Source organism: Canis lupus, chromosome X (genome assembly GCF_011100685.1).
Source record: "Canis lupus familiaris isolate Mischka breed German Shepherd chromosome X, alternate assembly UU_Cfam_GSD_1.0, whole genome shotgun sequence".
In the NCBI taxonomy this organism is placed as follows: domain Eukaryota; kingdom Metazoa; phylum Chordata; class Mammalia; order Carnivora; family Canidae; genus Canis; species Canis lupus.
In genome coordinates, this window is record NC_049260.1 from 120,864,046 (window position 1) to 120,878,175 (window position 14,130).

Consider the following 14,130-nt stretch of genomic DNA (forward strand, 5'->3'; position numbering starts at 1 on the left):
TAAATGCCACCCTGTTGCTGATCAGCTGAATTCCAGCATAGCCTTGGGATTCTGGATGGGACAGGCTTGTGGAAGGGACACTCAGTTTGACCACTGACCAGGAAGCATATTACTCAGGGGCTGCATGTATACTATACCCACGCAAAGGTGGGAGATAGGATGTAGAAGACTGCATCCAAGTGGGTGGCTAGAGAGCTCAAAAGTTTCCAATTTATTCATATGCTGTCATCCATATCAGGTGGGCTTCCAAAATAGTTTAGAGAGCTGTCAGAGTAATCATCTCAGGATTTAATAACAGAGATGGTGGGTAGTGGAGCAAGACAGGGCAAGCTCATTTTCCCTGAGGTTCGAAAAGCAGCTCAGAAGAGATGATAAAGTCAATGTTTACAGACTGATTCGAATCCCAGTTCTGTCAGGTACTAGGTATGTAACCTCAGACAAGTTACTTCAACTTTAATTGAAAAAAAAAATTTTCAGCTTTATTGGCTCATACGGACTTTAAGAAACAAAACAAAAAAAAACAAACCAAAAAACCGAACTCTTAAATACAGAGAATAAACTGGTGGTTGCCAGAGGGGAGTGGGAGGGGGATGGGTGAAATAGATAAAGGGGATCAAGGGTACACTCACCTTGATGAGCACTGAGAAATGTATAGACTTGTTGAATCACTATACCGAACACCTGATGCTAATATACTACTGTATGTTAACTGTACTCCAATAAAAAAACAATGGAAAGAAGTTGGTCATTAGGTAAAAAAAAAAGTTTTACTGAGATATAATTGACACATAACATTGTAGAAGATTAAGGTGTATGACATAATGATTTATGGATATATCGCAAAGCAATTACCGCAGTAAGTTAACATCCATTGCATTACATAGTCACACACGTTTTCCCTCTGTAATGGCAACTTTTAATATCCACTCTCATGACAGCTTTTAAATATACAATAAAGTACTGTTAACTGTAGTCACCACGCTGTACATTCCACTTCCAGAGCTTATTTATTTTGCAACGGGGAGTTTATACCTTTTGACCGTCTTCACCCGTGTCCTTCACCCCACCCCTCACCCAGAGCAACCACCAGTCTGCTGTTTCTGTGACATGTTTTTTTTTTTTTTGTAAGCTTCCACGTATAAGTGAGATCCTATGGTGTTTGTCTTTCTCCATCTTACTTTGTTTAGCACAATGCCCTCAAGTTCCATCTATGTTGTGGCCAATGGCAGGATTTCCCTCCTTTTGTGACTGGGTAGTGTATTCCATGTGAGGAATGGGATTAATAGGCCCTGTCACATGGGCCTGCTGCGAGGATTAAATGGCAGGATTGGAAATACACAGAACCTAGTGTGTATGTGGTAAGTTCCATAAATGTTAGTGATGATGGCTGCCACTGCCCTGCTGTCAGTCCTCAGCCTCTCCCAGCTGATTTCCTTGGGCCTTCTGACCCCAGGCTTCCCAGAGGTTTCATGTGCATAGGCTCGCCAGAGGCTTTGTAGCACGAGGATCCTGCTTCAGCAGATCTGGAGCAGCCTGAGAATTTACTTTCAGGCAAGACCAACCTTGCTGGGCCGGGGGGGCCACACTTTAGATAGCAGAAGTCTACTTGGCCTCCCTTCTTTCAGCCTCAACTTCTTTGTAATCCTCTAACCCACCCCCAGGGTGATCTTTATGAATATCCATATCCAATATATCTTTGCAAAATATCAGTCCAAGTTGTGGCACCTCCAGGTGTTCGCATGCGACACTGGGGTGGATCAAACTCATACTCCTTCTCAGCCTCATATTCAATGCTCTTGCTTCTGGCTCTAACCTACCTTCCTAAGCATTCTTGATTTCATTCACACTGTGTTGTTTGCTGAGCAGGCCTGGCACTTTAGTTTTGGTTTTGTTTTGCATTTTTTTATTGTGGTAGTAAAATACACATAACATAAAATTTACCATTTTAACTGTGTTTTAAGCGTGTGACTCAGTGGCATTAAGTGCATTCCCACTGCTTTGCAGCCATCACTGCTTTCCATCTCCAGAACTTTCTTGTCATCCCGAACTGAAAGCCTATACCTGTTAAACAGTAGCTCTCCTTGTTTCTCCCCTCCCCAGTCCCTGGTCACCGCCGTCTTACTTTCTGTTTCTTAGCACACTTTGCTGTCCATGATGTCAGTGACTCTTCACAACAGCCCGGTGAAGTGGTGCTAATATTCTTCCCATTTTATAGGTTGAGGATGCTGGGGCCCAAACAGGTCAGATGACTTGCCCAGGTTCACACACTAGGCAGCAGTAAAGACAGTCTGATGTCACCCTACCGTAATGTTCCACCCTGCTGCTTTACTCGCCCTCTGTTTGCTGCCTGTGGGGTCCTCTTCTCTCTATCTGCTGGCTCAGGTCTTTTGGATCCGTTGCACTATGATCTCAGATGCCTCTGTGAAGCTTCTAGTCCAGTAGTGATAATCCCCTTGCTTCGAATATGTGGATTCATGTTGATGTCAGCCTTTCCCATAAGCCTGTGTGCTGCCAAGGTTCTGATGGGCTCGGGGATTGAATGAACTGCTGAAATTTCAGAACTGGCAGGACCATGGAAAGGTTTTATAGACGATCCAGAGGCTTCATTGGAATATGAGTAAGATTAAGAATTTAATAAATTGCTGATTTCTTGCAGGGACATGTTCAGTTTTTACTGCACCATATAGAAACTGGAAATATCTTGCCAGAATGTTGAAGGATATGAGACCTTTTGATTTTTTTTAGTATTGCCTCAGACTAAGAGAATATGGCATACAGAAGTCCCCAAAGTGCAAAACCAGGAAGAAATATACTTGTAGATCCGACTTTGTTTCTCTATCGATCTGGGTTTGCCTTTTTTTCCTCCCTCCCTCCCTCTCTCCCTCTCTCCCTCTCTTTCATTCCTTCTTTCTTTCTTCTCTCTCTCTCTCTCTCTGTTTGTCTTTTAGGAACAGAACAGAATTAGCAGGATGAGAGATGTTCAGCAACTTTTGGCTGTTCATCAGCATTTTTCCAGGTAGGACTCAGTGTTTTTCTTTAACTAATTTCATCCACCAAACATTCATTCAGCATAGGTTTTCTGCCAGGAAGAATTAAGGGTGCTGGGAATACAACAGTGGAGACAAATCACCTGACCCAGTTCTAAGAAGGGTCATTTTGTACAGGAGGTGCACAAAATGGACATCATCTTTGGTCTAGGAAAAAGCGGACATTTTACTTGTGGAGGTATGTGTGCTCTTATGTAGATGGGCTCATTTTTTTCAGTGACTAGCTTCCCCACCACCTCACCCAGACCAAGGCCCGTGCCTGCACAGAGAGCTCACTGAAAGAACCCAGGTTAGAGAAAAGACATCCTCTGGGGATCATGCAAAGGCATAAGAAAGCCTGATTCTGTTTCTGTATCTCTTTTGGGCATGACTTTGCCACTTGCCCTTTCCTGGTTTATTCAGCATGGTACTTGGTACACGTTACATAATCCAGTCTAGGTTAATTTTCATTCTTAATTTTATCCTTTGGAAAAATCATGTTCCTTTAAGATGGGTGAGTAACTGATGAAATATAGTATTACAAGATGTAATTTTTGAAGTAAGTTTTGATTGAAAATAAATTGGAAAATTCCGTGACTCGGTTGATATATTTATGCCATACACATTTAACATCATTACTGCCTACATGAGATTTATAAATATTTCATTCTTTCTTGCTCTTTGAATATCTTTAATAAACCTTATATGAGTAAGAGATGATGACTTCATTCAAATTGATGAAGCATGCCATCATGCATTTTACCCTATAAACTTAAAAAAATCCCCAGAGTCATATTGAGATTTGAAAGACCACTTTCCTTTATGTGAGCAATTGTTTATTAAAAAAAAGTGCGTGTGTACATCTCTCTCTCTCTCTCTGTATAAAGAAAGAGTTGGTCTTTGATAATGCACAGCAAATTTTTAAATTACAAATATATGACATGATTATCTTCCACAATGGCATTTTAAATACTTTGAGGTTTTTATTTTAAAATAAACAAATATTGTAACCAGAGTAATAGCCAAAGATGGATTCACTGTTACATTCTGCTTTTCTTCAGACCCTATCTGGTTTTCTTTAGAATTCCACATAAACATTTTAAATGATGTTTACATGAGCCAAACACTTTCTGGCCATTATTGGTCTGTGAAGGCTGCAAGCATTTCCTTCTCTCTGTCAGGCGTGCCAGGCTGACTGACAGATTGGTTGGGACGGCGGGGGTGGGGTGGTGGTGGTGGTGCAGTGGGGGGGGGCAAACTGATCAGCAGAGCCTGGTCAGGGACTAAATGTACTGACTGGCTCACTAGGCCCCCCAGTGACTGCCTGGGGCTAGGCAGCCCTGCAGAGAGGGCAGTTGCTCCTTGGTTACAGAGCAGTAACTGGTTACCTTCAGCCTCCTCACACGTGGCAGGGTGAAGGTGTGCTCTTTCCTGCTATATCTTTCTCTTTATTTTCTTTTAAAAGAATTTCTTTATTTACTTATGAGAGACACAGAGAGGCAGAGACACAGGCAGGGGGAGAAGCAGGCTCCCTGCGGGGGGCCCAATGCAGGACTCTATCCCAGGATCCCGGGATCACGCCCTGAACCAAAGGCAGACGCTCAACTACTGAGCCACCCAGGTGCCCCGGTCTTTCTCTTTATGAAACAAATATTTTTCATGATTGCATTTGGTTATTACCAGAAACTATTGGTGACATTTTCAATGGAATTCTTCCCAGTTATGCTGGAAGCCCCGATTCATCTGTTGCTCTTTCCATGGCACTTTTAGTAGCCCTGCTCTTTGCCCTCTGCAGAATTATTCCAGCCCCTTGGCCGCTGTACTTTGTCTGGTGAATCTCCCCTACCCTCGCCTGCAACTTCTCAGTCTATCTTTCCATTGAGGTCCAATTTCAAGTACTTTATCTGGCCAGGATCCCAAGTGTCTCTTGTCTTCCTTGGTGTGAGGTAAAACCCCCAAGCAAAGATCAATCTGATCATCTCCCTCGTCTGTTCCTACATGCAAGCTGTTGATTTTTCTGGGGAGAATCTCGCTTCTGTGCAGCTGAGTACCACTCTAGTGTCCTGCTCTTCACCACACATTCGTGATGAGGACATACATCAGGTGGCATAACAGCCCGCCTCTGTCTCTGGCCTGAGACACTACTTACTCGTGACATATTAGATTTATCCATCTGGTCCACTGCATGGTGATTGATCTCCTCAGGGTTCTCTCATTCTTGTCACAAGTGGCATCAAGAAGCCTGTGCATCGCCAGTTGTTTGCCCTCGATTCTCTCCCTGAGGGAATATATATATATGTATGTGTGTATATGTATATGTATATGTGTGTGTGTGTGTGTGTGTGTGTGTGTATGTGTGTATAGAGACACCACATCTTCTTTATCCATTCATCTGTCGAAGGACATCATGGCTCCTTCCACAGTTTGGCTATTGTGGACATTGCTACTATGAACATTGGGGTGCAGGTGTCCCATGTGACCTCCTTTTTCACCTGTATTATAACAAGTATTTTTTCATAATACAGATTCTTCACAAACATGCTTTTCAGTGGCCTCTTCACTGATTAAAAAATCCACTGGGTGCTGTTGCAAATGCTGAGACTTGCCGTGAAATAAGACATGTAACCTCAAGAGGAATGATAAAGAGAGCTCAACTCCTAGTGATGGGCCAATGTTGCTCTATTTCAAATTGAAGAATGCAACAAATGTAGATATTTCACATGGAGCTTCATTAAAATTCAAGTCTATAAATCCTCAAGCAGAATAAGCAAAGGTTGGTGAGTCTGAAATTTCAGAGAATTTGTTGAAAGGGTCATCATCAGCCCTGAGATATATAAGTAAATTCCTTGAATTACAATGCTGTCTTCAATCTGAAGTTTCTACTCCTCTATGTTTGCAACCAAAGGAGGTCATGATCCTGCTACTCTGCTGCTCCCCAGCCTTTTTTCTCCCCTCCACAGCTGCAGAGTGTAATAACTATGAGCCTAGCTGAGTCCTGAAATAGTTCTCAGGATGTATTCACTTTGATTCTAATTCAGGATTAAACCTTTAGTGTCATTTAGTCTCTTTCAACTGGAAGATGGTGGCACATGTTTTGTGTGTGTCACACAGGCCTCAGATGTGGCCCCTGCAGAATGTTTCAAGAACATTAGCAACAGGAGCCCAGATTTGATCAGCAAGTCGCTTGTCTCCAGAGAGTACTGATACTGCCATGGAACATGAACTGAGAATCTGATAACTTATTTGGCTATGGCAGTTTTGAGACTGAGAGATGAAGAGTGAAAATTCCTTGAACTGTGGATCTTCTCCCAACTGAACACTGATAACTTGTGTCATCATAATTGGCACACTAGAAGCTATCTTCATAAGTGATTCTCAACTACAGAGAGCGAATGGTTAATTACAGAATTCAGTTCATGGTATAGTCCCATAATCCATCTATTCAGTGTATTTTCTTGTGAACCAAAAAAGAAATGCACGTGCGCGCGCGCGCGCACACACACACACACACACACACACACACACACTCCATGGTAGAAATCTCAAAATTATAATGCTTCTTTTGTCATAAATCAAATTTTCAGTTTATTGTATATCTGTTCCTTGATGGATCTCTATTGTCTCATTATTCTATACCTATGTTTTGCACCATTATCCATTTACTGACATAACTGTAGCTTTATAATAAGCCTCAGTGTCTAGTAGGACACATCCTTTGACACTGTTGTTGCTCTTCAAGATTATCGTAGATCTTTCTCATTGCTCTCCATAGGAATTTTGTCATTAACTTCTGAAGTTATATAGAAAAATAAACCTAAAAAAAAGAGAAAAAGAAAAGAAAAGTAAACCTAAACAAATCTATGTTTTTTTTTTTTAAAAGATTTTAATTATTTATTCATGAGAGACACACAGAAAGAGGGAGAGACACAGGCAGAGGGAGAAGAGGCTCCATGCAGGGAGCCTGATGTGGAACTCAATCCTGGGACTCTGGGATCACGCCCTTAGCCAAAGGCAGATGCTCAACCGCTAACCACCCAGGTGTCCCTCTACTGGGTTTTGATGAGAATTACATTAATTTGTAAATTAGTTGGGGGAGATCTGATAAATCTATGGCATTGGGACTTCCTGTCCAGGGATATGGCATATCTTTCCATTTATTTAGATCTTTTGTCTGCTTCAATAAAGACATGATTTTTTGTGTAATGTTTTAGCACATTTTTGTTAAATTAACTACTGAGCACTGTATACATTCTTTTTCTTAAGTAGGCTAATAGTTTTAAAAAGTATTTTTATTACTGAAGTAACATAATCTGTATGATTTTAATGCTTTAAATTTGCTGAAACTGGTTTTATGATGCAGCATATTTTGAATCTTCATAGCAGTTATACATAATAAACAAGTATTCTATAGTTGCTAGGCATCGTGTTCTGTAAACACATGGGGCCAAGTTTCTTGGCAGTGCAGCAAGTCTTCAATATCCTCCCTTATTTTCTCTTTACATGCTTTATTCATTACTGTTAGAGAAGTGTTGAACTCACCAAATGTAATTTTGAGTTCATTTAATTCTTCTTTCAGTTCTTACTACATTTTGAAGCTTTCTAATTAGGTACATACCTATTTAGGATTGTTAGGTTCTCTTGATTGGCTCCTTTATCATTGTGAAACATCCCTTTTTTCCCTTAGTACTGTGCCTTACCTGAAGTCTTGTCTGATATTAATTAGCCATTTAGGCTTTTTGGCATTAGGATTGTATAGTATATATGTTTCTGTTCTTTTATTTGTAACCTAGCTGTGTCTTTATAATTAAGGTATCTTCTAGACTCTTGAAGAGTTGACCCTTGAACAACATAAGTTTGAACTGCACAGGTCCATTTATATGTGGATTTTTTTTTGATAAATACAGGACAATACTGTAAATGTATATTCTCTTATGATTATCTTAACATTTTCTTCTCTCCAGCTTATTTCATTGTAAGAATGTAGTACATAATACATATAACATCCACAATATGTGTTAATTGACTGTGTTATCAATAAGGCTGCCACTCAACAGTAAGTTGTTAGTAGTTAAGTTTTAGGGGAGTCAGGACACCTGGGTGACTCAACGGTTGAGTGTCTGCCTTTGGCTCAGGGTGTGATCTCTGTCTAGGGATCGAGTCCCACATCAGGCTCCCTGTGAGGAGCCTGCTTCTCCCTCTTTATGTCTCTACTTCTCTCTCTGTGTCTCTCATGAACAAATACATAAAATCTTTAAAAATAAGTTTTAGGGGAGTCAAAAGTTAAATGTGCATTTTCAACCTGTGATAGGGGGGTCAGTGCCCTAACCTCCCCACATGGTTCAAAAGTAGTTTGGCCTTACTTTTCTATCCAGTTTTAGCAGTCCCAGACTTTACATTTGTGTCCATTGGCAGTTAATATTTATTGGTGAATTTAAGTTTACTGTCTTGGTATATGTTTTCTGCTTCTCCCATTTAATCTTTGTTATCTTTATCTTGTTTTTCTTCTTTCTTTTGGATTAAATGAGAAATTAATTAGTATACCATTTTATCTCTTTTAATTTACAATTTGTATCACATGTGTGTTTTATTTGTTGCTCTAGGAAGTTTATAGTATATACATCTTTAACTTATTACTGTGTGTTGTGAACCCTTATTTTGTTGCTTCATATATTATGTAAGAACCTGACAACAGTACATTGTTATTCTCTGCCCTCCTATCCTTTGTGTTGTTATCGTCATAGGTTTGACTTCTACACATATTATAAAGCCTACAGTCCTTTGTTTTATCTCAACTCTCTTGGACATAAAGTTGAAAAAAATTCTTTTGTATTTATCTACATATATATTATTGCCAGTACTTTTCATGTCTTTATGTAAATCTAAGTTTCCATCTGGTATCCTTTTCCTTTTACCTGAAGTACTTCCTTTAACATTTCTGGTAGTGCTAGTATGCTGGCCTTGACTTCTTTCAGATTTTATTCATCTGAAGATGTCTTTATTTTACCCTCAATTTCTTGGAAGTGTATATTTTTGTTGGATACAGAATTCTAGTTTGATTTCAATGCCCTCCCCCCAGCACTTTAAAGATCTTTCATTTTCTTTTGGCTTGGGTTGTTTGATAAGAAGTCAGACAGAGGTCATCCTTTTTTCTCCTGTATTAAATGTGTTTTTTATTTTTGTTTGCTTTTAAGATTTTCTTTTTATAATTGTTTTTCATCTGTTTCTTTATTATATGCCTTGGTGAGTTTTTCTGTTGTGTTTATTTTTTTGGACTCATTGAGCTTCTTGAATATATGAGTTTATATTTTTCATCCAGTATGGAAAACATGGCCATTATTCAAATTATTTTGCCTCCCCTTTCTGGGAATCCAGTACATTTATTTTAGATTGCCTGATTTTATCTCACAGTGTGGCTCTGTGCATTTGCTCAGTCTTTTTTCTCCATTCTGCTGGATGAAACTCAGATCTACCTTCCAGCTATGCATAAGCTGTGATTGTTTTGAATTCACTGGATTTGTTCTTTCCCTGGTAGTTGTCCCTTAATTGGTCTTGTAGAGTGTCACCTTGCACAGACACAGGTTAAGTATTCAGCAAAACGTTCAAGAGAATCTATATTCACATTTCTGGAGTTTGCTGGTTTGTTTTGCCATAGCTTTTTCTTTCTGGTATTCTACTTCACAAATTCCAGCCACCTTGGCTTTCCTGAACTCTTATTTCTGTTTCCTAATCCCAGTGAGACCACTGTACTCTCCTTGGGATTCTGCTTCCTGAACCATGGTCTGAAAGTGCCTTTAGGTAGAAAGCTGGGATTATTTTAGGGCTCATATCATTTTTGCTTTTATCACAAGGATTACAGGCATGTGCCGCCTGCTGTCCAATGTTTCCAAATAGATATTTCCTCTAATTTGTCCAGTCTCTTAGTTGTTCATGGCAGGAGGGCTATTCCATGGCCATACTCAGTAGTCCCTATAAATTTCTGTTTTGACTGTATCTTCAAAGAAATACTTTCTAATTGTGGTTGCTGGTATATAGGAACAAAATGAACTTTTACATATTAATCTGGTATACAAATTTGCTGAACTATTTTGTTATTTTAACAAATTGCAGGATCTCTTGGATTTTATGTATAGATAATCAGTGTTCAAGAAAGAGGACTTTTACTTTTCCTTTCCAAGAGTTATTCATTTTATTTCTTTTTCTCATCTTAATGCATTGTTTAGTACATTTAGCACTATATATTAAATGTTTTAGCATCCAGTCTTATTTTTTTCTTGAATCTAAAAAATTCCTTTAATGCTCTACCTTTAAATATGATCTTTGTATGTTTTGGTTGTTTCTCTTTATCAGGTTAAGGAAGGTCTAGTCTCTACTTATTCCATTAAGAATATGTTTTAAAAAATTAAACATGTTTTGAATGATATCAAATGCATTTTATGCATCTGCTGAGATGATCACATTCTTTTTGTCTGATATATTGAATTGTGTTTTTTTCTAATGTGAAATCATCTTAGTACTTTTAGAATTAGCTCAAATTTTTAAATACTCTCTTGGCTTGGGTTTGATAATTTTATTTAGGATTTTGCATGTGGATCATAAATAAAATTGGCTTATAAAATTTTCCCTTTTGAGGCTTCCTTTATCTGTTTTGGTATAAAGAATATATTAGGATTATAAAATAAGTTGGGTGAGTTCTCTGTTTTCTTGAATAATTTGCATGAGGTATGAGATACCTATTATTTAAATGTTTGGAAGTATCAATCTGTGAATCCCTTGGGACTGTTTTGTTTAGGTTAGGTTGCTTTTCTGTGGATAGATTTCTAATTACTGCATTAATTTCTTTACATTTCTATGATTTCTTCCAATTTTCTTTGTATTATTTAATAGATTTCACAGATGAAAACACATTTTTTCCTAGGAATACTCTGTTTCATCTCTTTTCAAATTTATGGTCGTGGAGTTGATTATACTGCTTTTTAGCATCTCAGATTCTTATGTATGCACTTTCCATTCCAGAATGTGTCAACTCTTTTATTTCTTGATCAGTCTGCTATAATAATATTTTATTGTTTTTTTAAGAAACAGATTTTTTGACCTGTTCTATTATTTCCTTTTTATCATGTTGTCTTCTCATCTTCTTTTATTTCCTTGCATCACCGTTATTTGTCTTTACTCTTACTTTTACAATTTGTTTTGTTGATTGCTTAACTCATTTATTTTCATTTTTTTCTCATGAGCTTTATGAGTCTAAATTCCCTCAGGTTGCTTTAGCTGCATTTTATAGGTTTTAATACGTAGTATTTTATAATCCTTCAGTTCTAAATATTTCTGATTTCCTGAGCTATTTAGGAAATTTTGTTTTTGTTGCTGTTGTTTTAAATATACAGATATACAGGTTTTTATGTTATCTTTTTGTTCTTGATCTCTAAATGGCATCAGGGCCAGAGCATATGGTTCTTTGGAATTTGTTGATCTTTCTATGGCCTAGAATGTCCTAGCTATCTTTAATGCTCTGAAATGTACTATATGTTTCTAGATGTGGTTTTATTTTAATTTATCCAGCCAGATTGGGTCACATTTTCCATTCTGGGAAAATTTTAGCCATTATTTCTTTACTGCCTTTCTCAAATTCTTGCTATTCTCTTCATCTGGACCTTCTGTTAGAACTGTATTATATGGCTTTCCCATTTTGTCATACATGTTTTATAATCTCTTATTTCATATTTCCTACTTTACTGTCTCTCTGTAAAGGCAATATGATAAATTTCTTCATATCTGTATTCCATTTACTAATTTTCTCACCTGTTTTTTTCTTTCTTTTTAAAAAGATTTATTTATTTATTTTTGAGAGATAGAGTGTGCATGCACATGAGTTGGGGAGGGGCAGAGAGAGAGGGAGGGAAGCAGACTCCCTGAGGAGCCTGGAGCCAGACCCCATGACTCCTGAGGCCAGGACCTGAGCTGAAACCAAGAGTCCAACATGCAACCAACTTAGCCATTCAGGCGCCTCTCACCTGGTTTTCCTTAATACATGCTTAATCCATCCTTTTGAAATTAATTCATTTGAATATGCTTTTGTTTTTAGAATTTCACTTTTCTTTTTCATGTCTACCTGACTTTTCTCATATTTTTAGTTTCATCTATTTTATTTTTCATATTTCTAAGCAGAATTGTTATATAATAGGTTTCAGATCTTTTAATCATTTTAAGTTCTTGGAGGTTTCATACTGCTGGGGATGCTGGTGTGTGTGTGTCCTAATTCTGGTATATGCTGGGTTGTTTCCTTACATATTTTCTAATTCTGGATGGTGAGCTCATCTTCAGCAGTGCCTTATCTGTGGAAATTCTGTGGGACTTGTTTTAAGAGAGTATCTCTCCAGAATGGGTTTTTCTTTGCATCTCCTGGAACCTTATTTGGTATAATAGCACCCTTTTTTTTCTACCCAGAGAATATGCTGAGATAGCCAAACTTCCTTGTTTTCTTCTTTTGTTGTCAGGAGGGTTTTTTGTTTGTTGGTTGGTTTGTTTGTTTGTCAGGAGGGTTTTTTTTAAATGAAACCATAGCCTCTTGGAGTCCTGCCTATATGTGGGTGTTAGTTTCAATGCTTTGCTTGGATTCTCCTGCACCCAAGAGGGCTTTAATACCCCAGGTCCTTTGTTGCATAGCTTTGCTTCCCTGTCCTCACAACAGCACAGGTCCGTGTACTAACCAGCGTTGGTTTTCAGCATCTTGTCAGTGTTTTACCCCTAAACTTTCCCTTACTTTTTGGAGAGCTTTTATTTTTTTAATATTTTATTTATTTATTCATGAGAGACAGAGAGAGGCAGAGACACAGGCAGAGGGAGAAGCAGGCTCCATGCAGGGAGCCCGACGTGGGACTCAATGCCCGTTCTCCAGATTCACACCTTGGGCTGAGGGTGGCGCTAAACTGCTGAGCCACCCCAGGCTGCCCTCTGGACAGCTTTTAAAGGATGTTTGCTGTGTGTTAGCTGCTGCTGCTTCTTATTTAACAGACATGTATTTGAATGTCATTAACTTCTGCCTTGAGGATTTCACCTTGAGGTGATGTGTGAGTCTAATCATACAGTTCAAAGCAGAGGATCTTGGTGATTTCAGGGCCATTTTTTTTTTAATACGTCCAGGATTTCTGTGATAGCAGCAATAAATGCACATTTTGTCTGTGGTGGCATGTTGTTGGAGGTAGATATGAAGCTTTTAACCCACATCTGTTTCATTAACTGTTCTTCAAGTTAGTGGAAGTTAAACGAATTTTAATGGTATGGAATTAAATCTACAGATACTTTTGGATTAAGTTGTGCATACTTCACAGAATGTTTTTGTAACTTTTTCAAATATATTCATTCATTTGTAATGCTATTGTGACAAACATTCATTGGGGATCAGACAACAAAGCAAGCCTTCCGCATCTACATAACGTCTGAGAGGGTTATTGGTACTTAATGAAATTCTATCTTTAACAGAAGTAGGCATTCCTTAAGGGAAAGGTGTTATGCAATTGAGAATTTTGATTAGTCTTATTGCTTTATTGTGATTCATCATAGACTGATACCTTAGTAAAATGTTGTTCCACTTTGATTTCAGAATTCTTCATTATATCACTGAATAATGGATGAGACTGAAAGAGAAAAAGAGAAGAGGTATGAATTCATAACTGATATTTCTGTCAAAGCCCTCCCCCCTGTCTTCTGTTCTTGTTTCACATCTAACAAAATCCTGCTTCTTCAGGGAAGCCTGACTCAGGGAAACTTGGTCTCTCCAGTGGGTTTTCCATAACCTCTAGCTCCAACTCTGTAATAATACTTACTGCATTACCCATGTATCTGACAGCCTCCCACATCAAACTGTGTCTCCTATGACTTACACAGTGGCTGCCCAGCGTTGACACTAAATCAGTGCTTTACACTCCCTGATAGGTTTAGAAGCCTGTTTTGGGTCCATGGCTTGCCTAGAGCTTGAATTCATATTTGTTGAAAAGATAAATTACCTTATTTTTCCAGTTCAAGCATCTAAAGTAAATTCCATTGCACCAATGGAAAAGTTTTTGTCCAAATTTTTCAGTGTGATCTGTTTTTCAAAGGTTGAAAA

The 14,130-nt window shown here is 38.3% G+C and overlaps 1 protein-coding gene across 6 annotated transcripts in view; it reads left to right on the top strand.

The window, feature by feature from the left end:
• Positions 1-14,130, top strand: part of PASD1 (PAS domain containing repressor 1) — a 93,099-nt gene that overhangs the window by 20,948 nt on the left and 58,021 nt on the right. For 4 of the 6 annotated variants that reach the window (XM_038588564.1, XM_038588568.1, XM_038588569.1 and 1 more), the window contains exon 2: positions 13,627-13,682. In XM_038588564.1, coding sequence (XP_038444492.1) covers positions 13,651-13,682 — 32 coding nt within the window. In that variant the 5' untranslated portion in view covers positions 13,627-13,650. Of the gene's footprint in view, positions 1-7,512; positions 7,634-13,626; positions 13,683-14,130 lie in introns of those variants that run through there. The other 2 variants (XM_038588565.1, XM_038588567.1) reach the window with 2 other exon arrangements.